General features: G+C 47.5%; 1 protein-coding gene across 1 annotated transcript in view; it reads left to right on the top strand.

Moving 5' to 3' along the window:
- diaph2 (diaphanous-related formin 2) overlaps positions 1-22,982 on the top strand; it is a gene marked incomplete at its 3' end in the record, with an annotated part of 344,437 nt that overhangs the window by 268,862 nt on the left and 52,593 nt on the right. The window contains exon 25 of the mRNA XM_079744815.1: positions 12,609-12,733. Within this exon, the coding sequence (XP_079600941.1) occupies positions 12,609-12,733 (125 nt within the window). The remainder of the gene's footprint in view (positions 1-12,608; positions 12,734-22,982) is intronic.

Below are 22,982 nucleotides of genomic sequence, written 5' to 3'. Positions count from 1 at the left end.
GCCGTGACTGGTCCGTCTTCTGTATGATCTGACCGTACCACAAACTTCGTTTTTGTAGCTTTTGTTTACATTTTAATTAACCTGAATGATAAATATTTAAAAAAAATAGGGTTCTCGTGAGAATGTTAACCATAATGTTTACATCGAGTGAAACCTGGAAATTACACTTTTTAAGTGGTTTACTTAATGAACGCAGAATTTTCAATACCTAGCCCTTAGGAAATGATTTTCAAATGCATCCTGTGCATTCAAAAGCCTAACGTTGAATATTTATTCTGTGTACATAATTAATCATATTCAATGATTGCTGTATAATCAGGGCAATGACAACAGCCGGAAAAGCCCGGAGCCGCTAGTTATTACAATTGGCTGATTTGCTGCAAGCTACAAACCCCTCTAGGTATAGCTAAATGCTAGCAGACATTGGGTCTGCCTTAGGCCACACAAAACTCAGTGCCAGAACACCTTGTCTATTTCCCGACTGGAGCTTTTCTATAACAGTTGTTTAATAGCTTGCATCCAGAAAGGCCTTGTTTGAGGCACACAGTGGACCTGCTGATTCATTCTTCAGCCAAGAATATATATCATCGTATTTCTGGGTGAGATCATGCATGCAGTGGTACGCGCATAAAAATCGATCTAATTGTGTGTATATTATCATGAATGTTTTTATACGGGAGATATCATCGTAATGACACAATAATGACACTCTTTATTAGACCAATTGTTAAATGAATTATCTTAATTCAACCCGTCCTTTGCTAGGCACTGGGGACCCACTCCTGGGATAGTGCCTTGCTCATGGGCAGGGCAAGGGTCTTCACTTGCATCTTCTGTGGTTCGGGTGGAATCCTTGCCTGGCTAACGCCAGACCTCATCTCAGTCTACATTGAGATGAGGCCTGGGAACCACACATTCATTTTCTCGTATTTGAGGCGTGGTTTACGATTGCCCGGAGCCGTTGATTGGGCGCTACGAATGTCTTATCATATGATCTGTACGTAGCTCATAGCCAATCGTATCAATCATACCAGATGACGCATGTAGAGCGGCAGAAATTCGATGAGGAAGAAGCTGATGGGTGTGTCGTGAACAGGAACATGGGGCTAACAAACAAACCCCCCACGGAGTGGCCCCTCTCCCCTCCGGGCTTTGAACCCAGGACCTTCTCCCCGCTGTGAGGCAGCAGTGCCCCCACCACACCCCCTGCTGGAATGTGTTTGAGATGGCACGCACACATACGCCTCTTCGGTGGTCGTTCCCCAAGGACCACGGCGGATATGTAGACGAAAGCGCTTCGAGGGCTCGTCCGTTATGGTGTCGGATCACACCCAAAGAACAACAAATACGGCGTGCCCCAGCTTGGAGTTTGCTTTCTGCCTCCCCGGTGCGTCTGGGCTGCCTCCCTGCGTAGGCCGATGCCTGCTCCAGGTATTCTCTTCCCATGCATTGGTTTTTGTCCTTCTCTGAAGGCGAGAGCAGTACCTACCCATCAGCATGAACTCATTCCCCGAACACCCACATTTTACCTGCAGTCTGTCTGCAAGCCGAGTGTGCCTTCTGGAATTCCCCCCTCGCTGTAAAGAAGCAGCACCCTTTGTGTCTTTCCTTGGGAGACATGTCTGGGAGTGTGCTTGTGGAGCCTGGAGCCCTGGAGGTGGAAGTACTCCTGCCTATGTCTCAGTCCACATCGACAGGTCTCGGTCGGGCCTCGTGTGTCAGCGGAGGGCTCTGCCCCCCTCATGCTATGCAGGCAGCCGATCTGTACGAGGGCCATGAAAACAAGTAAATCAGCCAGTTAATTCCTCTCCCAACCCCAAAGAATCATTCCGCCACTGATGAGTTTAAGGATTGCCTGAGGTAGAAAAGGGCCCTGTTTATAGCTCGGTAATTTCACGTACCCAGTCTCCATGTCCCCCGTGGATGCAAAACACAAAAAGAGAGGGAGGGAGAGAGAGAGAGAGAAATAGAGAGCAGTTGATTCCAATCAATAGTGAGCGTTTCCCTGTTTAAACACTGCATGAATGTGCATTTATTTATACATGTGTTTTCAGGCGGCCGCGTGTTCAGTGTGATGTCAGGTGTATAGCGCCGCTGCTAAATGAAGACAGAGATGGTAGGGTTGGAGGAATTGATCTGACCTTTCTGGCCGAGCGAGGGATATAAATCCCCGTATTGACTTTGTTAGTGTTGTATAGCGACACACACAATGTCACGGCCTGTGTGGCGACATCCAGACTGCAGAGCTCGGGCAGCAAGGCGCTGGCTCAATGCCATTAAATAGCATTCTCTGCATTGCACTGAGATGGGCAGAGATAGCATGTATCTAAACGGCTGGCTTTGGACTTTGACGTCGTTATCTGCGAGAAGAATCAGTACATCTTTTACTATTGATATTTATAAATATTTCATATTGTACATGATGGGTTCATGGAGGTTTGTTGTTTCGCTCGCTTGTTAAATCACTCTTTCATGTTCATCCAGCGACATTGACTTATCTATCCGTCTTGGCTATAGCGATTCATTAAATCCTATCTGTACTTTTATTTTGAAGGCACAATATACTCGGTTATCCTGGCTGGGAGATTAACTGATACACTGGCGCTGTGTGACCTACATTGGACCAATTATTCGTTGGATTGACCGTTCGGCTAAAAGCACATCAAAGGGAACCTGACAAGAGTTTGCTTTGTAAATGAATATATATTTATATACGTTCATCATTTGTCTAAAAGGCCATAATTAATCAGAGGTAGTGACAGGAGAAATTGGCAAGGTAGTGTGAGAGTTCAAAGTCCAATACAGAAGAGGAAGAGAACGGCTATACTGGACAGACAGTGTAAATCAAACACAGAGAGCGATGATGGGATGGCATCTGTCACGGTGGAGCCGCTCCAAAGCCCGGATTCATGCCCACTAGAAATGGCACTCAGAAAACGGGTTGGAAAGAATTCCACCGAAAAACAGAAAGCGATATTACGCAACATGTGCGAAGCAGCCAGTGGTGCTTGCTGTGTGAGGGATCTGCTGTACTGTCATGTTAAGAGTAGCAACTGACAAACATGACAGCCTTTTCTTAGGCTGTTATTTAACGTCAATTCTGAAATAAACCGTTATGAGGTGTGGCTGTGTAAATCTTTTAAACTTTGTCTTTTCTTTTTTACTCACGTAATTGTATTCATTGAAAAAACAAATCCATCAAGGGAGTGGCTGGACCCCTCATGAACTGGGCTGCAGTAGCACTGAGCTGCATCATCACCACCACCGCGTTCCACAAAGGAGACGTCTCCGTAACACAGACGTCAGGGGGAGCATCGCCTGGAAGCCGCGCAGGGCTCTCTGATCCTCGGGAATGATGGGTGTCATGTGTGGCCTCTAAACGTAGAGGCCCCCTGCTGTCGCGACAACAACGGAATGAAAATAAACGCGTGTGGGTGTGTGTGTGTGTGTATGTGTGTGTGTGTGTGTGTGTGGGGGTGTGTGTGTGTGCGTGCGTGTGTATGCAGGGGTGGGCGGGGGTAATTCTTAGTGTTAGTCATCACCCACATCCCTCATTATTCCTGTGATTCATCCTCCCTTCACATGCTCAAGTGTACACACACGTTTATTCCAGATATTATAAGTGGTTTCATTAGAAGTTGATGGTGATTAAGTTGGATTTTGATTTATTAAATTCATCACCATTTGCTGGTTGCTTATTGCTTATTGCATATTCCATATGAATGACATTTGCTCTCATCTATCTTTGGAACAACCCTTTCAACTTCATTTTAATGTGTGTGAAATGTGTGAGCATATGCATTTGTTCTCTCCTCCTAAAAAATGCTAGGAATGCACTCCTAGCTTTTGATTTAAGCATTTGATTTTGGCCGTAACGCAAAATAATCCAGTGATGAGACGGAACTCGATATTCCTAATTGTTTTACTATTGTTGATTTAGCAGTAGATTTACTATTGTTTATTTTATTTTTCTATGCCATGTATCAAACGCTATTAAGGAGGAGCACTGGCAGCTGTAACACTGCTCTCTCCTCTAGTTAAATGGGCTGGAGTCAATTAACTCTGGAGAGATTTATGTAAACATGTCCGTATTAAGGGAGTTCTTAATGTCTGGCAGCCAGCGCTCTCACAGAGGGAGCTGTTGAGCCACGCATGGGAAGAGGGAGGAAAGAGAACAGGGGCGAGAGTGAAAGATTGACTGAGACGAACAGAGTGAGTAAGATTGAGAGTGAGACAGAGAGAGAGATGCAGAGGGAGAAAACTAGGACAAATAAAGGATGAGGTAAACCGATCCATACCGAGGCACCAGCTCCTCTTGGTTTAGGTGACCTTGAGTTTGTTCACACATATCTAAAATGGAGATTCCAGTGCCTGGAAAAAAATGGTGAAAATATATTATTAAATATATGTTTATCTTTCATCAACATCATTATTCTTTTAATGTATTATATTTATCTTTTTGCATATAATATTCCTATATTTTGAAATTTCCCCAATTTGTGTGTTTGTGTGTGCATGTGCGTGTGTGTGTACGTGTGTGCGTGTGCTTGTGTGTGTGTGTGAGTGTGTGTGTGTGTGCGTGTGTGCGTGTGTGCATGAGTCATTCCGCCAAAAGTACTATCAGCAGTAGTGTTGCATCATGGGTACACTGGGGACACTGTCTCCCGACCTAAAGACCAGTGTCTAAGACCAAGAGCCTCCCATCGTAATGGCCATTCGGTTCGTCACGCCAGGCAGAAACGTCTCCCTCGTAGTGTTATGGTGCCATGGTGTTGATGTTTTAACATAATGTTTCTTTTCTTCCTTCTAGCTGTTTAGCTCTGATTTATCTTTTAATTTCCATCTTTGTATTACTTTATCTTGAAAATCAAGTTTAAATTAGTAAAATAAATGACCATAAAAAAAGGTATACGGAAATGAACTATCTTTAATTAATGAATTGTACTCGCAGGATTCTTTCACTTTCATTGAATCTAGCAAAGAGCTGCTGTGATGCAGGGACCCGGTTCATAAGTGTGTCTCCACACGGATTACGTTTACCTAAACACCATGTCTTGGGAATTGTTCTCAGTGTATGCTGGTATATCAAGGGAGGGCAAACACCCAATCAATACCCAAATCAAATCATTGATTACCGGGCATTGACCATCATGAATCTGTCCCTACCTAATCTCTACCCATGTCAAACTATTCACTCCTCTGATGGTCGGTATCAGAGTAGAATGGGATACGCAGTGCGTGTGACGTCCGCCTCTGTGTGTGTGAATGCCAGTGGAGACAGGAGCCAGACGTTCCCTCATGGACCCAGGATATCGAATCCCGAGTCCTTAGCGCCCGTGTCTTCCCGGGCCGCACAACACCCCGTCTCCGGGCTGTGTACGGCCCCCAGCATTGCCATTCCGCTGTCATTTATTTGACACGAGAAAACGTATTCCAGCAGCACCCAGGGATGGCGTGCCTTGGCAGAGCGGAGTGACCATCTGCTGAGGGCGACTTCTTGATGAGCAGTTAGTTGGAAGCCATTTTGTCCGCGGAGGGTTTGGTGTGGAGACATTTTTTTGTTTCCAGGGGGCAGAGCGACCAACGCAGGTTATTATCAGCACGGTGCCAAGGATTTTGCAACCCCCCCCCCCCCCTTTCCTTTCCCGAATGATTTCCCCAGAACTTCCTGCGGGAGTTGTCTTCACCCCGGGTCGATATCTGAACTTTCCGATGCACCGGGAATACCTTGTAATTGACTCCATTTTGTGATTCCTCCAGAGGTTTCCCGACGCTGAGCTCACTGTTCTGAAGAATGCCTGAAGCAATTCCGTCTCTGGATGCATGCCTCCCGTTGTAAACAATGTCCTCCGTCCTGCGGTGAGACGAATACAGCGCCGGTACTCTCTGCACTCACCGACACGGGTTTCAATCTGTACTCTCAAAATGGCTCTGCGGTGGAGCCATTTTGGACCCTCGGACTGCAGCAGATTACCATCAATCCAATGCACTGTGAGTCGGAGTGGAAACAGCCCCCACATGGGTTCAATTAACTCTCCAACACACCGCGTGAATAGTAATATCGGGAACGGTGATGTCTACACAAACTGACAGAATCATTCCATCTTTATTTTTCTTCGATGAAAATAATCTTTATAATTCTACCGTTAAATATATCCTCCTCGCAGTAAGCAACGATCGAGACATCGGTACCAATCACCCCCAAAAATATGTGAATGTCTGGTAAAGTGGAGGATTTGATGGAAATGCAGATCAAAAGGGTTAGTGGAGCTACAGCAGAATGTTTGCTCCCTTATGTGTCAGACTGATCAGCAAGTGGATGTAAAGAAACAGAATTAGCCCGACCGTGGGCGGGCTGAACGCCACATGTATTGTTATTGAAGGTACATGTGAGATTTCTACTGTTCCTGACATGTGCTTATTAAGTGTAATCACATGAGGGAGTGTTGTTGTACTGATATCAGCACGGCTTATCCAGGTGTAGGGAGCCATGCTGATGCTCCGTTTGACAGCACAAGTTGCAGTAATACGCGGAAAATGATTATTATCTGTTTTATTATCTAACCTTTTATTTGGCACGGTCGAAACAAAAGGGTTTCAGTGCTGGACTGGGACGATATGGCAACATCTATGTCACGATATACCCTTTCATGTCGGTCGATGCGATAATTATTACAATGTCAGTGAATTATTGTGTTAACAGGCTAAGCTTTGGTTCTGACTGAAGCCTGCATACCACACAGTTACATTTAATTATGTAACCTGTCATTAATCATTATTTCAATCATTTTTTTCCAGAGTAAAATACAAATATGTTTAATTGTCAAAAGATTGCTACGTGCTCCTACTAATTACTTGTGACCCCTGGAGAGTTTAGTTCCCCTCTCGCTGCGACTTTCAAGATAAACAGGATGTCACCGCAAAACAAATATGGAACAAACAAAAATGAACTGTCAGTATCAATATCTTCTAAAAGGAGGCGGGTCTTATATAAACGCAGTGCTTCAGGATGCAGGAAGTGAACAGTGCTCAGAGTTGTTTCAGAATACCAAAAAAGAGTGAGGGCAATGATGTTGTATATGAAGAGTGCAAACACTGAGCCCTCTTTGACACTTTAATGCATCCATGTTTTGGAAACGTTACTTTTTAAGGCAGTGTCTGTGTTTGATACACTAAATCAGCCCTCATGGAAGGCCTATTGTCCAATCAAATTACTTGGTAGGAACTAACTGTCATATAATGTGTACTTTTTTCATTGAAATGTGTGTGGAGGTGTGGTGCAATAACAGCATGTGTTAAACTGCTAGTCAACCACCATAGTTGATACAGTTGTTTTTGTTGTTGTTAACATATTGGTTATAAATGCTCCCTCTGTATGGTCACAATATTGCCCCTTTAATATGAAGGAAAGACTGTGTGTTAGATGAGGATATTTCAGTGCGACTCTCTCTGGACACTGCCCTATTTGTGTCCCCACCAAACAGTAGACATGAATATGTGCACAGTGGCTTTACAAAAACACATCATAAATAGTTTAAACCCGTTTCTATGTGCTTTGGTCAAGAGTGTTTCATGTCTTGAATCCACGCTCAAAACTCACTTTGCACTGGCCTAATTTACACAGCAGCCAAATTGTTAAATATATTTCTAGTTTCTTTTGTCACTGCTATAGTACAACTTTCGTTCCTGCAACCGGAGCTCCTTTGATTCCCGCTGTAAGGGGAGGAAAGCGGGTTATGTTTATCCTTTTGTTGTGCCTTTTGCAAGAGCAGCACAACGCCACACGCCAGCCTCTCTTTCGTCTCCCATCCCAACAGCATCGGCGAAGGGGAACAACGCACTGTTTCCATTCTTCTCCTTCATTTATTCATTAACAACTGGCATTCGACCCTTTCCAAGAATAAGGCATGCTATGGCATCAGGGCCTTCCTTGTTCTCTTCCTTCACAGACTCCTCTCTATGTGGGAGGGGGTTTGTGGGACGGTTCAAAGCAGGGTTTGAACCGGAAGCAGGGATAGATGAGGTGACGGTCCTGAAGCTTTCCCTTTGGGATCTGCAGACCCTAACACAGGGTTTGGGAGGGATTGGGCGAAAGGTATTATTGTGATCGAACAAACTGCTTTAAACAAGACAATATGTGACACACACACACACACACACACACACACACACACACACACCTAATTGAAGTAATGGCAGGGAATATGGTGGTTGTACCTCTTAATTCTGTTGCGTATTTGGTTCCTCACTCTTCTACTTTCCTTCTTGTCCCCACATGATTCAGTTCCTAATTTGTCAAACGGATTGGCTTGACTCTGACTCATCCTCGCGTGTTTTTAATTGCATCAGTGGAAATGAGCATGGGGGCCTTCAGGGGGACTTTATCATGATGAAGATGGCCCTCCGTTCTCCGCTCAGTCCAGCCCGTTCCAGCTCTTTGTTCAACAGCCTGGCCATGGTTCCTCACCGCAAGCCTTGTTCCATCCCCTGCCTTGCTTGTATACCCTTCTTCTTTTTCCAGCCTCGTTAATACACTCCTCATCCATAAGGAAAGAGACGCTTAGCTTCCGTTCCCTCAGTCCATTGTAGCCGTTATTAAACATGATGGCGCAGTGTGGACTCAAGCTAGTCTATCTCAAAAGGTCACGTCTGTCGAGTTACCTACAGGTCACAGCGGCATGTATACTAACACACGCACACGCAAACAGACCCACGCACACAGACACACACACGCAGAGGCACACACACAAACAGAGACACAAACACAAAAACACACACGCATACACAGAACACACACCCACACACACATTAAACAGAGAAACAGACAGTAGATTTATATAAACATCCTGGGTTGAAGAGATGGACGGCCGCTGTCCCCAACCTTCCCCCCTTTTCGACTGAGTTTCATCGTCGCCCTTCCCCGCTAGTGGGGAGATTATTTAAAACGCGATTCCTTAAAAAATAAATCTCAATTTTCCGCCGTAACCTTTGTCGGAGTCGCGTGGAATGAAAGAGCGAGCATTTCTCCATTACGCTTTCCCCGCCGTAAATCGACAATAAAATTACCCCCTCTCTCAACAAATGAGTGAACATAACCAATGACGTGTTCACATTACTGCCCATGATTTGCTATTGTACGCCATGCAGCATCAACGGCAGTCCCACTCACACTCACACACCCCCCACCCCTCCACCCCATGTTAGCCGACGCTAATGAGAGAAACACGAGGAACGTGGAGGTCACTCCATCCCTCCCCACTACCACACAAAGGATCCTCACTGCTGAAACGCTGCTTTCTGTACGGCGGCTGATTGATGCTCCCTTCGTGTTGTTTACTATCTCTCCATGTGTTATGGGGTGTTGTTCGCAGGAGTATGCTCTGTCGGTGCCGGCCTGTACGGGTACTGATACTGTAAATTACTTAAAGCGCTGACGGGATTCCCCCAGCGCAACACATCACCTGGACATAAATTATACGCTTGCGCAAATGTTAGGATATTGTGTAGTGGGTGTTGGGGTTGGTGTGTGTGTGTGAGAGAACGCGTGTGTTTGTGAGAATGTGTGTGTGTGTGTGTGTGTGAGAATGTGTGAGAATGCATGTGTGTGTCAATGTGTGTGTGTGTGTGTGCGTGTGCATCATAAAGTGTGCCCATTTCAGGCCGCTAAGCTTGGGAATTGCTATTGTGTGTTGGGTCGGGGGAGGGTGCTGCTTTCAACAGACAAGACACAGTCCCAAGTTGAGGCTGCTCTGCTTGGGTAGAAATAGTGTGTGTACGTGTGTGTATGTGTACGTGTGTGTGATTATGGTGATACAGTGCTCCAGGAACGTCCTCTGTTTGACGGCGGGATCATAAATGCATCCCTTTCATGGCAGATGTGCGCTATTGTGCTCAGCATGCGGCGTGCGTGCAGAGAGCAGTCGCCTTCCGCCTCGGCGGATCCGGTTTCACGTCGCGATAATTCCAATGACCAAGTGCCCTTGCTCCCCCCTTCTCCGGGCGCTTCCGGTTGAGACTAATGGCGCGGGAGAAGGTAGCGGCGACGGTGGCCAATGGAGTCATGTTTCTGTGTGCCGTCTCTTTTTTAAATATCTAATGAAAAGCATTAAAAAAAACTAAGCGGATGACTCACGCGGGCACTTATGTTTAGTGGCCTTATTTGCGCGGAACGTGATTTTTTATTCTTTTTTTTTATTTGTGTTTTCATTTGTTAACATAACATGCCCGTGTTTCCACCGGTTTGTGTCGGCTATGCCGCCACTTACCGGAGGCACAAGTCAGAGGTGTTAACCTCTCGCTGGGCGCCAATGGCTTTTAAAAGAGAGCGATGATGAAGTCCGCACCGATGGGCTGTTGACCCGCGCTGTGTTTGGAGGCACCTGACATTTGCGTTGCCATGACTACCGATAAAACAAAGGCAATGTGTTTCGGTTTGAGTGGAAACGCAATTAAAACGGGGAAGGAATCATCCTTAACGAGGTTGTTTCTGCGTCTAAGTGGTCTCTGGCGCAGTCCCGCTCCCAAAGTCCTCTTAGCACCACCAACGTCCCCAAACATGTGGCCCCGCCCCCTCAGCACAGGAGGTGTCCAATCCCCGTCCTGCACCCTCCTCCAGGTGGCTTCCTATAGGCTGGTTTCATGTCAATCATGCCTCAATAAGGAATGCCCGGTAATGTCATTCTCCAGAGGGAATTAATAGAGTTCATCTCCTGCTTCCCCTTTGAATTCCCAGAAGAGCCAGGAATCTGTATTGATCCGTTCTATTTGGGATTTATTTATGTATGCATGCATACATACATACATTATATATTTATGTATTTATTTAAATGTATGCATGTTTGTATGCCTGCATATATTTTAATGATATTTTGTTTTGTTCAGCTAGTTTTTAATTTAGTTTTTTGTATTCAAATTCGATTGAATTACCCTTTTTCCAGCCAGCGTATGAGTCACATGGTTATGTGAGTCACATGGTTATGTGAGTCACATGACCATGGTTCGTGGGTGAGGTGGGACCTTTCGTCTAGTTCCTATCAGTGGAGGAGAGCGTGTGATAATGCCTACCCTGACTCATTTTCTGTGTGTGTGTGTGTGTGTGTGTGTGTGTGCGTGTGTGTGTGTGTGTATGTGTGTGTGTGTGTGTGTGTGCCTCCACCTTCTCCAGTTCCCTCTAGTTACATGATTCGTAGCAGCCTTACTGCCCTTTAGAGCACGCACACGCACGCACACACATACAAACACACACATATATACACGCACACACACACTTGCACACGCACAGGCCACTAATGATCACAACCTCAACCCTCACCACCATTGTTTCGACACTCCGCGGTGTGTGTGTGTGTGTGTGTGTGTGTGTGTGTGTGTGTGTGTGTTTTTCAAAGACTATCGCTTTACATATCATATCATTTGTTTCTCCAGCAAGGTTTGTGTCTGTGCCAGAAGTGTCTCCTACTCACTCTCTCATTTGAATTTGATTTACCTCACGAGAGCTTCGGGTTACAAATCATGAAGTCGGTGTATCAGAACACATCTCTGACCTCGGAGGTCACAGAGACCGACTCTCACTTCTCACTACAATCTCCCCCATACACACACACACACACACGCACGCACGCACGCACACACACACTCAGTGAGACACCATGTAGTATGGTGGCTGTGCTCTTCATAGCATGGTGAACAAGACGCTGAAACGATGACAGGTCTTTAGATTTCCAACAGCCGTACTGCGTGGCCAGGACCCGACTCTTAGTATGTACAAAGTAGGCTGTGAATCGAGGCAGACATTTACGGTTCTGTTTTTTGATTTGTGCTTTTCGGTTGTCATTTGTTGTGGACCCCCCCCCCCACCTCAATCGCGCTGGCAGTTTTCTTCAGGACCTAGCCCCCTGCTGCTTAGTCACCCCGCATGTTGCGTCTCCACAACACATTATCAAACGCAACAAACATCCTAAATGTGCCGTCACGCTGAATGCTGTTCAACGCATACATTTCACAACAGGTGTGGCTGAAGTTCAGCAACTATAGTTTAGCAAGTCTCGGGAAACACGAAAACATAGAGTCACATGTTAGGCACAAAGCTATTTTTTATGGTATGTCTTAGTTATGCAAACACGTGTGTGTGCCTGTGTGTGCCTCTGTGTGCGTGCGTGTGTGTGTGTGTGTATGCATGCGTGTTTGTGTGTGTGTGTGCTCGTGTGTGCATGTGTGTGTGTGTCAATAAAATCAAAGCCCTTAAAGTCTCACTATGGCACTGTGTCTATGGCCCTGTCCCTGCTGATCCCATAAGACAAAGCTGGCTCTTTGAAGTCACCACTTGAAAGGCCGGGTATGAATAACTCTGTGCAAACACTGATTAACAACTGATTAACGAAACGCTGTAAACACATACACACGCGCACAGACACACACCAAAACACAACTTTCTAGGCCACACAGGCACTTGTACCTTAACGCCGACCTCAGCGTGTTGTAGCCACATTGTCAACGGCTTCCGCAGTGCAGAATGAAACTGGTCCTCCGGACCAATTGGGTTCGAGGAGTCTGATCCGAGCCGGGCCTCTCTGGCTGCATAATGACGATGGTTTTGTCTCTGTTCCCAGTGCCCGCTGAGATCCTGAGCGGCAGTCTGAGCAACATGGAGAAACAGATCCAGCGGCTCGAAAGCGACATCAAGAACTTCCCCAAGACAGAGGACGAGCAAGATAAGTTTGTGGAGAAGATGTCGATATCCTTTGTGTCACTACGTTCGGGGCGGGGGGTGGGGGTGGGTTCTGTGTACGTGGTGTGTAGCGAGGGAACAGCCACCAGACGCCCAGGTTCCACACGCGGCAACACCTCCTACACACGGTTGGCTGGACCCCGACGTGTGTCTTTATGTGTTTTCTGCCTGCAAAGCGGAGCGGCACTAAAAGTCTCTGGGTGTGTGATGGCTGGGGCACAGGGGAAGGGCTGCAGCGTAGCTCTGCTGTGGGGCCCCTGAGAGCCCCATCACATCTTTCTCCTCACAACTCCTCCCAGCGTCCCCTGAGTGAAATCACGCCCATGGCTATTTTTTTTAGATCCTACTTCGCTGTGCTGCTCCGCCGCCGCCGCCGCCGCCACAACCACAACTGCCAGTCTCCCGGGGCTCGCTAATGGGGGTGGAGACGGGGGCTCCAACTTACCACGGGTCCCCGTGATTTCATCTCCTGGCTGGTCATAGCCACAGCCCCCACCCCACCCCCACACGGCTATCTGCAGGCTATCAGCTCTGGTGGCACCACTCCAGTCTCCGCAGCAGAGAGCTCTATCTGCAGTCAAGTGCTGGAGCCCTCGCTTTGAATTAGCTGTGGCCTCGTCGCCCTGCGCGACACAACCTCTGCTCATCTCCCTCCCCCTCTAATATTTCATAATGATTCATGGTAATAGGTGAAAGCCGTTTGTTCTTCCTATTTTCCTGTTTTTCTCTTCTTCCGATGTGTTTCCTCCGCGTTCTGTGCGTTGCACACCCGCGTGGGTACGGTGTCGTACGGCAGCGTTTCAACTCACTGTTGTCTTTTATTCGCCCTGGCGGCTGAGAGAACGAGGCGAGGAAGAGGAAGAGGCTGGTGTTCTCAACAGCTAGTCTGCACTTTTTCGGTTGTAACCCTCCCACACACAGTAATACACACAAGGTAATGCACACACGGATGACACACACGGTAATACACACACAGTAATACCCCCAAACACACACACACACACACACACACAGACACACACACACACACACACACACACAGACACACACACACACACACACAAGCGCACAGACACGAGCACACACCCACCACCAGCTCGCCCAGCACCTCCAACACCGGCTCCCAGTGTCAGTATCGATTCCCGGGCTCCGCTGGGAGCTGCTGGGCTGAGTGAGAGGAAATGGAGAGGTCCAGATCTACTGCAGCCGAGGGGCTCTCTCTCACTGTCTGGGGTGTCTCCCCAGAGGGAGCCTATGGCTGTTCATGACCAGAGAACTACAGCCTCCTGCAGCAGCTCCGACCCCTTCACCTGGCGGCCATCTTGGTTGCAAACGCCTAGCTAGAGGGCTCGGAGAGTGAATGTGCGGCAGCAGCAGCATGGCAGTGCTAGTCCTCAAAGCTAGCCACTACAGTGGAGAAGGCCTATACACAACCTAGACGACGTCTGTAATTGCGTTTACGTTCAGGGCATTTAGCAGACGCTTTTATCCAAAGTGACTTACAATAAGTACATTTGTCAGAAGAAAACGTAGGGTTCGTTTGTGTAAAGGCCTGCCTGATGTGGGGTTCTCTTGTCTATGGAGAAAAGCAGGCAGGTGGATAATAGTTTTGTGCAAAATGGCCTCTGTTAGGTTTCCAACTGCGTTAAGTCTCACACGTAGTTAAGTCTCCAGACGCCGGTATGTCTCCGACGTAGTTAATTCCCCGCCTGTGTCGAGTCTCCGACGCTGTTCGCTCGTCCCGTCAACCCCGTCATGTCTGACGGATGGATGTGACGCTCATCCATTTGTCTTCATGTTTTGATTTTTCTTCTTTTTTTTTTTTCGCAGCCGACGACAGAATCACTCGGTCTGCTGTTTTCAATTTTCCTCTCTGTGGCAGAGGGAATCAATGAGGAATCGGAGAGAATAAAATGACAGAGTGCACACTCGTCCTGGCCCTGGGTTAGCTCCCTGGAGGGTTCTCCGTGTGTTTCCAGCCCCCCGTAGGAAATGGAACGGTGCAATCCAGAGGGTAATCAAGACTGCGAGGTGGTGGTTTATAATTCCGCCAAAAAGAGGACTTAATATCTGACTATTTATTTTTGTTTGTCATCGAAGCCTGTGTGTGTTTGCCTCTGTCTGTGTGTGTGTGTTTCTGTGTGTCTTTGGTGTGTGTGTGTGTGTGTGTCTGTGTGTTTGGTGTGTGTGTGTGTGTCTGTGTTTCTCTGTTTGTGTGCCTCTGTGTGTGTGTGTAGGTGTGTGTGTGTGTTTGCCTGCGTCTGTGTGTGTGTCTGTCTGTGTGTGTGTCTGTCTGTGTCTCTGTTTTTGTGTGACTCCGTGTGTTTGCCGTGTTTGTGTATGTGTGTGCATTCAATCAAATTCACAAAATCGCTCCATGAATTTATCAAGCCCAGGCAAACAGCAGAATCATCGATCGACTCGCTTGTTTCTTTCCTGTTTTCTCGTCGCTTTCCTCCGTTTGATGACCTTTTTTTCATGCGTCGAGCATCACCTCGTGTAGCGCGTACCCTCGGTGCGGACGCATCAACGCTCCACCTGTTTGCTTTGGGTTTCTCTCCGTCGCACATCGATCCTGACATAGAGCAGCCGTCTGATCCAGGGCCGGTCCCGGCCTGTCTAAACGTTTCCTATTGGACGGGGGGGGGGGGGGGGGGGGGGGGGGGGGGGGGGGGGGGACCGCTAGGCCGCTCTCTCCAAGCACGACCGGACGGAAGACGTTCCAAGCTAGTGAAGTCGTCCACGTCACGCCAGAACAGCCATGGTGGAAAACAGTGAGAGGCGGTGGGTGGCGTCGGCTTCACTGAGCGTTGCGCTCGCTTCCCGTCATTTAACAGGCTTTAAGTCGTTCATGCGGACGACTCTGGCGGATTGTGGAAAGGGAAGGAGAAGCTTCCAGGAATCTTTTCTCTGCATAAGACCGCAGTGCCCAGACAACACACTGTGTGAGGTGCTCGTTTCGGGGGGGAGTGTTTGACTGAGGATGCAGTACTGTGGAGTCGAGTTCAGCGAGGTGACTAGTGATGTAACACGCGCCTGGCACACCCCACCCTGGTGGAAGAGCCCACTCTGAGTGGGCTCTTCCACCACAAGGACACGGGGTGGTGATGGTGGTTTATTGCCAAGGTTGAGTCTAATGATACACAGCAGGGCGTGCGAGTGCTGCCAGGCCGTAGACCTCCCCCTGAGTGTGTGTGTGTGTGTGTGTGTGTGTGGTGATGGCTGGTTTAACCTGTGCACTTTGACTGCTCAATGGACAACAGGTGTCCAGCCTCACCTGGCCCCAGTCTGAACAGACTGTGTGTGTGGTGAAGGCTGCTTCAACCAGCCTTCACCACACACACTCCCCAGTGACAATAACTGAATGATAACTTTTGATGAGTGTACTTATTTTGTTAAGACCCGTAAGCAGGTTTTAATTCAACCGTCATCAATATATATTTTTGGCTTTTATTTTTTAAAAACCTACTTTAAATGCAAACCAGTGAAACTGGTTTGTTTGAGTCTAGAAATGCAGCAACCAAAAAGCAACAGAAAGTATTTACCCGGCAAACTTTTTCAGCAAGCTCAGATATTTCGGTGCGATAATAGTACGCGGAAAAATAGCAAACCCATCTCAGGGTTTTATTTCTGATTTGATATTTCATTGTGTATTTAATACCTTAGACTTTAGAAAATAATGAAGATGTGTGTCTGTGTGGTGGGGTTCTAATTAGCCTTTTACAAATACATTTCTGCTCTTTGCATTATTGCAATGCATGCAAATGAGAGTGAGGGGTGTGTGGGGGGGGGGGTTTCTGGGGGGTGTTTGTTCAGCAGTTTAGAGATATCTATCAGCAGTAATGGCCACTCACAAACGCAGGCGGGCTGACGAACTGTCCTCCTGGGGCCCGTCTGTCACCTCCCTCCCTCCTCTCCATCCTCCCTCCCCTGGCTCCACGGCAGCTCCCTGGAGGAGGAGGAGGAGGAGGAGGAGGAGGAGGAGGAGGAGGGCCAGGGGACGGTGGAAGAGGCGGGGTCAGACAGGGGACTCTGCATACTGGGATGTTAATGGCGCTGGGATGGCTGGTCGGGGCGGGGCCGGCGTTGATCGATCAGGCCCGCTAAGGTGTGATGGATCTCTGGTCGGGCCCTCATACATCTCCCCCCGTCCCTGCCCCCCCCCCCCCCCCCCGACGCCAGGAGTCAAGCCTCTGATATTTAGCTTAACCTTTCGTGTCCCGGAGGGGCTGACAATTTGTAAATGAGTATGTGGTCCCCCTCGCACTGCTGTTGTCAGGGGCGGGCTTCTTCTGTCCATCAGGGGGGTCGGCACCCACCATGAAGCTGTCTGCAGGCATGTTGTGGAATAGAACATACGATGTCGCTATTATTGAAGATAGCCGTTCTATGATATTTGATCTAATTCTCCTTATTTATGGCCCTGGGATGGAGGGCGAACCCTTCAGATGTCTCTGCATGCGGTTCCCCGCATCGCCAGTGTGTGTTCAGCTCTTAACGCTCGTAAGCACATGCATGTATCTCCATTATCTCATAGGTAAAAAATATACAGATTTCTTTCAGCGTCCTCCATTAGGCATACAATGAGTACATATAATAAAGCCTGCATTTCGCAATCTGACACAAATCCCTTATTGTTTCCCGCTTATAAAATAAATACTACCGACATGGGAGAGATGTTTTTGTTAGGTTAGTGCTATTCAAACTTGATCACATTAGCTATTTGTCTAACCCTTCACTTTATTTATTTCCAACCATTTTAAATGGATTAAATGGTGTGCATGTTTACATTGTTTGGTCCATTTAGAATCTGCTCAAATCCCTTCACTTGATTTAAGCCATTCAACATTTCTCTACGTCCTACAGGAAATGCATTTTCCAGTTGTATCCGTTTCGCTGTGGCCTTGCAGTGCCCTGCTTTGTGTTTCTGACCAGGGCCGTGTCAGAGCAGCCCTGAGTGTTCCTCTTGTCCCTCGCGTCCTTGAACAACGTCCACGAGACTCGTCTGAGCTCCTTTGCATCCTCCTGCATCCCGTCGGATTACTGGGTCGACTCATTCGGAGCTCAGGACATCTCTGCGAGCCTCTGCGCAGGTCACTGCTCAACAGCTCGCTGTAAAGTGTGTGTGTTTGTGTGTGGGTGTGGGTGTTTGGGTGGGGGTGAGTGTGTGTGTGTGTTTGTGAGTTGGGCAGACGGAGAAACAACCAGGAATCTTTTCTCGACAAGCCCACACTACCTAGACCACTTAAACGCACCACTTAAACGCACGCGCACACACACACATGCACACACAAACACACACTCATACACTAGCACCAAATCCACCTTCCTTCTCCCCGTTTGGGATCATCAACGGATGCATTCACACAGGCAGCAATGTTGGTGTTTTCGCAGACGTGGGTTTGATTTAGTTCATGCTTAAGTGTGAGAACTACTACATTATGTGTTTGGCTGCTGTCAGGAACTAGATCCAGGAGGCGCGTCTCTGCTATGCCTTTGACCGAGGAGAGGGGTGGGGGGGTTTATTTAGCTGAAGACGACCTTAAAGTCTGTTAAATGACGGGAAGCGAGACTAGCGCTCCTTTGGAGTTAAATGGTTGCCCCCCCTCTCTGAGAAGCCCCCTAGCTCTGGCCTTGGGACCCACTCGTTGTCATGGTCATTATGTCGTGACCCACTTTTGTACAACTCAAACCAAGATAATCTATTGCTCCGAAATGTGCTAGTAAACACACATGCACAATGTAAACATTAAAACATAAACATAATGAAAGTAATATCTTCATCCCTGTATTCAAAGGATATAACTAGCAATAAAAAACAGAAGAAGAACAAATATATACAAATGTATATATTTGTATTTTTTATTTTCTTTTGACCACACACTCCGCGACCCATTCAAAACAAATCCCCGAACAACTTTAGGGTCGTGACCCACCAGTTAGGAAACACTGTTAGTTTGTTTTTGTGGATCATGAAGTAGGTCAATTAGTTCAGCCGGCATGCGTTCATTTGTTTATGTTTGTGCTTGAAATGAAAGTTGGCCAAATGAGTTGATGGCACTCTCAGTGGCCTCCCTCTATTTTATTTTATTCTTTTCAAGTGCCGTGTGATGTCCCCCAACCACACACACAAACACACAAAGTTGCATGCAACACTCACGCACTCACACACAGCTCTCTCCCAATCTCCCTCTTCATCTTATTCTCAGTGCCTAACTCTAAGTGTTTTCTTTTAATGAAATTCACTGTAAACGGTGTAGCCAATTAATTGTAGCACAGATAAGCCCTGCAGCCTTTTAATTACAGAGAAATCACTGGGAACTAAAGTAAATAAATAGTGGTGGTATAAACAGACCCTTTTCCCTAGCTGCTCTCCGCGGTCACATCTCACGTGTTGCCCTGTGTATCCAGTCTCGGTTTTGGTCGAAGGATAGGCTATTAAAAATTGCAACCATAATAAATTATTGTTTGCGCTTATCTGGCAGATGCCACTAAGGGACGTGAAGTTTTTAATTAACCATTGTCAATGCGTGTCCATCTAACTGAACAGCATCTGCGAAATGACAATAAATGTCCAAATATTTATCAAGGGGAGGGGGAATATCTGCATACAAACAAAGCAATTGAAAGGCTTTTTGTGTCTTAGTATGTGTGTGTGTGTGTGTGTGTATTTGTGTGTGTGTGTGCGTGTGGTTGTGCACGTTTTCGTGTGTGTGCGTGTCCCGTGTTTCCCAAAAAATGAATGAATCCTGTCCATGTGTTGCTTCTGATATCATTTAGCGTATGCTAATCAACGTAATGGTCTTGATCTGTGGAGCGAAGGGGAGTGTGTCTGTCTGTGTGACAAGGACGCGTTGGATGTGTGGCAGAGTGCAGGTAATCAAAACCATATATACCCTGAGTTCATCCTTTGCAATTTGGTGACACCTGCTGCTGTGTGGGACTTAATGATAGAGTTGGCCAAGCCGCCTTTAATTCATGCGAGCGCTATGCATAGCATTCCGAGATCAGGTAGAGTCTCCAAGGGCCTCAGAGATAAACATTTAAAGCTTAAGTGAGTGTCAACCCCCAAACTGATTGTGCTTCAATATACCAGGAGTGAAAGCAGACAGACACCTTTGAAACACAGCATGAAGAGACTTTATCCTTGGGGTTCCAATGCTACAGTGGATCCCTCTGATATGAAGGGAATGGATGCAATATGGTGCCAGTAGTAGAGAAAAAAAAAAGAAAAAGAAAAGCAGAACCTTGTGAATAATGTGTGTGGAAAGTAGCAGTTTTAAAGAATCAATTAGAATGCACCTTGACTCACCTTGAAGGGCAGAGAAATGCATCTAAACGGAGTGACTTCAAAACATAACCTACTCTAAGGTCATGTTTTTACTGTACTTTAGATGTTTACAGATTCACAAGCATTGCCTCGAACATCACGGCGAGATTGTACCAAACATAATAAGCCTCTCCTATTTTAGATCCACGGTTTCCACCTCTTTCTCTTCCACACGTATGTGCTGGTGTGTAAAATGGAGTCATGAACCGTCCAAACGATCTCCCAGCAATAAACCTCAACCACCAAAAACGCTCGCCATAACTGACACATTTCTTTATTATTTTCCCAGAAATCTTGGGATGGGGGGCGTGAGGAGGGGGGGGGGGGGGGGGGGAACACATGTACTGCTTAGTGTGACAACGCGTATCCCATGACGACCGTCTCCGCCATGCCCGTCGCCGGGGACTCCGCCGGCAGACAGGAGCCTCTCAGTGCCCCCTGCTCATTATACAAGTGAGTTTCCTCGAAGTCGCCCAATCACTATCTTGTTAGGCTGTGACACGAGGCCCCTGATGTGGCAGCTCTATTAGCCAGCGGAGTACACTCTGCAGACAGGCTGCCTGGCCCTGTGACTCCCCACGGGTTGACCGGTTGGGGCAGGGGAATGTGGGGGTTTGGGGGGAGACGGGGCAGTTAACTACGGGGGAGTTAACTGCCCAGAATATCATATTTTTTTTCCTCCTCGGGGTGTTTCTGGGAAACAGTGTTTCTGTGTATGCTAGCCTCGGTATGTCTTGGAAGAGGTCTCCCTCAGGGATCTGTGTACTGGAGGAAGTCAGGCCTGCTGTCTTCTGACCCACCCACTTATTCCTGAGCAGACTCCTACTGTGCGCTGAGGAACAGGGCCTTAAGGCGGCGGTGGTGGGTGGAAGGTCACACTTTGGACGGGGAAACTTTGTGAGGTCAGGCCTAGGGGAAGCGGCGGCTCACGCAGATGTGTTTCCCCCTCCTACTCAGCCTCATGGGAACGTATTCATCCAAACGGGTGCAAAATAATAGCCATCGATTTGAAATTGAACGGAACAAAAGTGAATAGAAAGAGGACAAAGGACAGACTCACATAAACACAGAACACCTGCGGCGGAGCAGGAAGAGGCCGACCAGGTGTGGTCAGCTGCTGATCTTTAAAGGTCCCATGACACGCCACCAGGTGTGGTGTGATCAGCCGGTACAAGCCGTTTTGGAAATCTGCCCCTTATGACATCACAGGTGGGCGTGTCCACCTGGATGTGCGCTGGATAGATCAGTCCACCAGCCTACCCAGCGGACTGTAGCAGACGTTGCTCGTCTATCCGTCACACATCTAGGTGGACACGCCCACCTGTGATGTCATAAGGGGCAGATTGGCTAATCAACCCACACCTGGTGGCACGTCATGGGACCTTTAAACCCAACCACACCACCACATGCAACCCATTAAATAACCAACACTCCAACACAACAAGGGACATTTACAACACAAATTGCTGTGACCAAAGGTCAGAACGCTCTATCATCTGTTTGTTGTTTATTGGTTTGAGGGTTTGGCTGATTAGCATAGCTTTATAGCATTTTGTCATAGCATAGCATTGTAGCATTTCCAAATAGCATAGCATTGTAGCATCATCTCCTAGCCTAGCCTTATATCATAATCTCCTAGCCTAGCCTTATAGCATCATCTCCTAGCCTAGCCTTATATCATAATCTTCTAGCCTAGCCTTATAGCATCATCTCTTAGCCTAGCCTTATAGCATCATCTCCTAGCCTAGCCTCATCGGATCATCTCCTAGCCTAGCCTTATAGCATCATCTCTTAGGCTAGCCTTATAGCATCATCTCCTAGCCTAGCCATATAGCATCATCTCCTAGCCTAGCCTTACAGCATCATCTCCTAGCCTAGCCTTTTAGAATCATCTCCTAGCCTAGCCTTATAGCATAATGTCCTAGCCTAGCCTTATAGCATAATGTCCTAGCCTAGTCTTATAGCATCATCTCCTAGCCTAGCCTTATAGCATCATCTCCTAGCCTAGCCTTATAGCATAATGTCCTAGCCTAGCCTTATAGCATCATCTCCTAGCCTAGTCTTATAGTATCATCTCCTAGCCTAGCCTTATAGCATCACCAACTAGCCTAGCCTTATAACATCATCTCCTAGCCTAGCCGTATAGCATCATCTCCTAGCCTAGCCGTATAGCATCATCTCCTAGCCTTGCCTTACAGCATCATCTCCTAGCGTAGCCGTATAGCATCATCTCCTAGCCTAGCCGTATAGCATCATCTCCTAGCCTAGCCTTATAGCATCATCTCCTAGCCTAGCCTTATAGCATAATGTCCTAGCCTAGCCTTATAGCATAATGTCCTAGCCTAGCCTTATAGCATCATCTCCTAGCCTAGCCTTATAGCATCACCTCCTAGCCTAGCCGTATAGCATCATCTCCTAGCCTAGCCGTATAGCATCATCTCCTAGCCTAGCCGTATAGCATCATCTCCTAGCCTTGCCTTACAGCATCATCTCCTAGCGTAGCCTTATAGCATCATCTCCTAGCCTAGCCTTATAGCATCATCTCCTAGCCTAGCCTTATAGCATCATCTCTTAGCCTAGCCTTATAGCATCATCTCCTAGCCTAGCCGTATAGCATCATCTCCTAGCCTTGCCTTACAGCATCATCTCCTAGCGTAGCCGTATAGCATCACCTCCTAGCCTAGCCGTATAGCATCATCTCCTAGCCTAGCCGTATAGCATCATCTCCTAGCCTAGCCGTATAGCATCACCTCCTAGCCTAGCGTGCCCGTCTACCAGCGCCGTGCAGAGCCCACCGGCCTCCCCCCGGTTATCCCAGACACCGGGTGCTGAGGACCGGGTACGGCTCCAATCTGCACCTCATTACTTTCCCAAAAGGCCCGGGCTTAGCGCGGGGTAATAGACAGGGGGCCCCTTCGCCCTCAT

Source organism: Pollachius pollachius (assembly GCF_949987615.1).
Source record: "Pollachius pollachius genome assembly, chromosome: 10".
NCBI classification, from domain to species: domain Eukaryota; kingdom Metazoa; phylum Chordata; class Actinopteri; order Gadiformes; family Gadidae; genus Pollachius; species Pollachius pollachius.
This window is presented reverse-complemented; position numbering and strand designations above follow the sequence as displayed.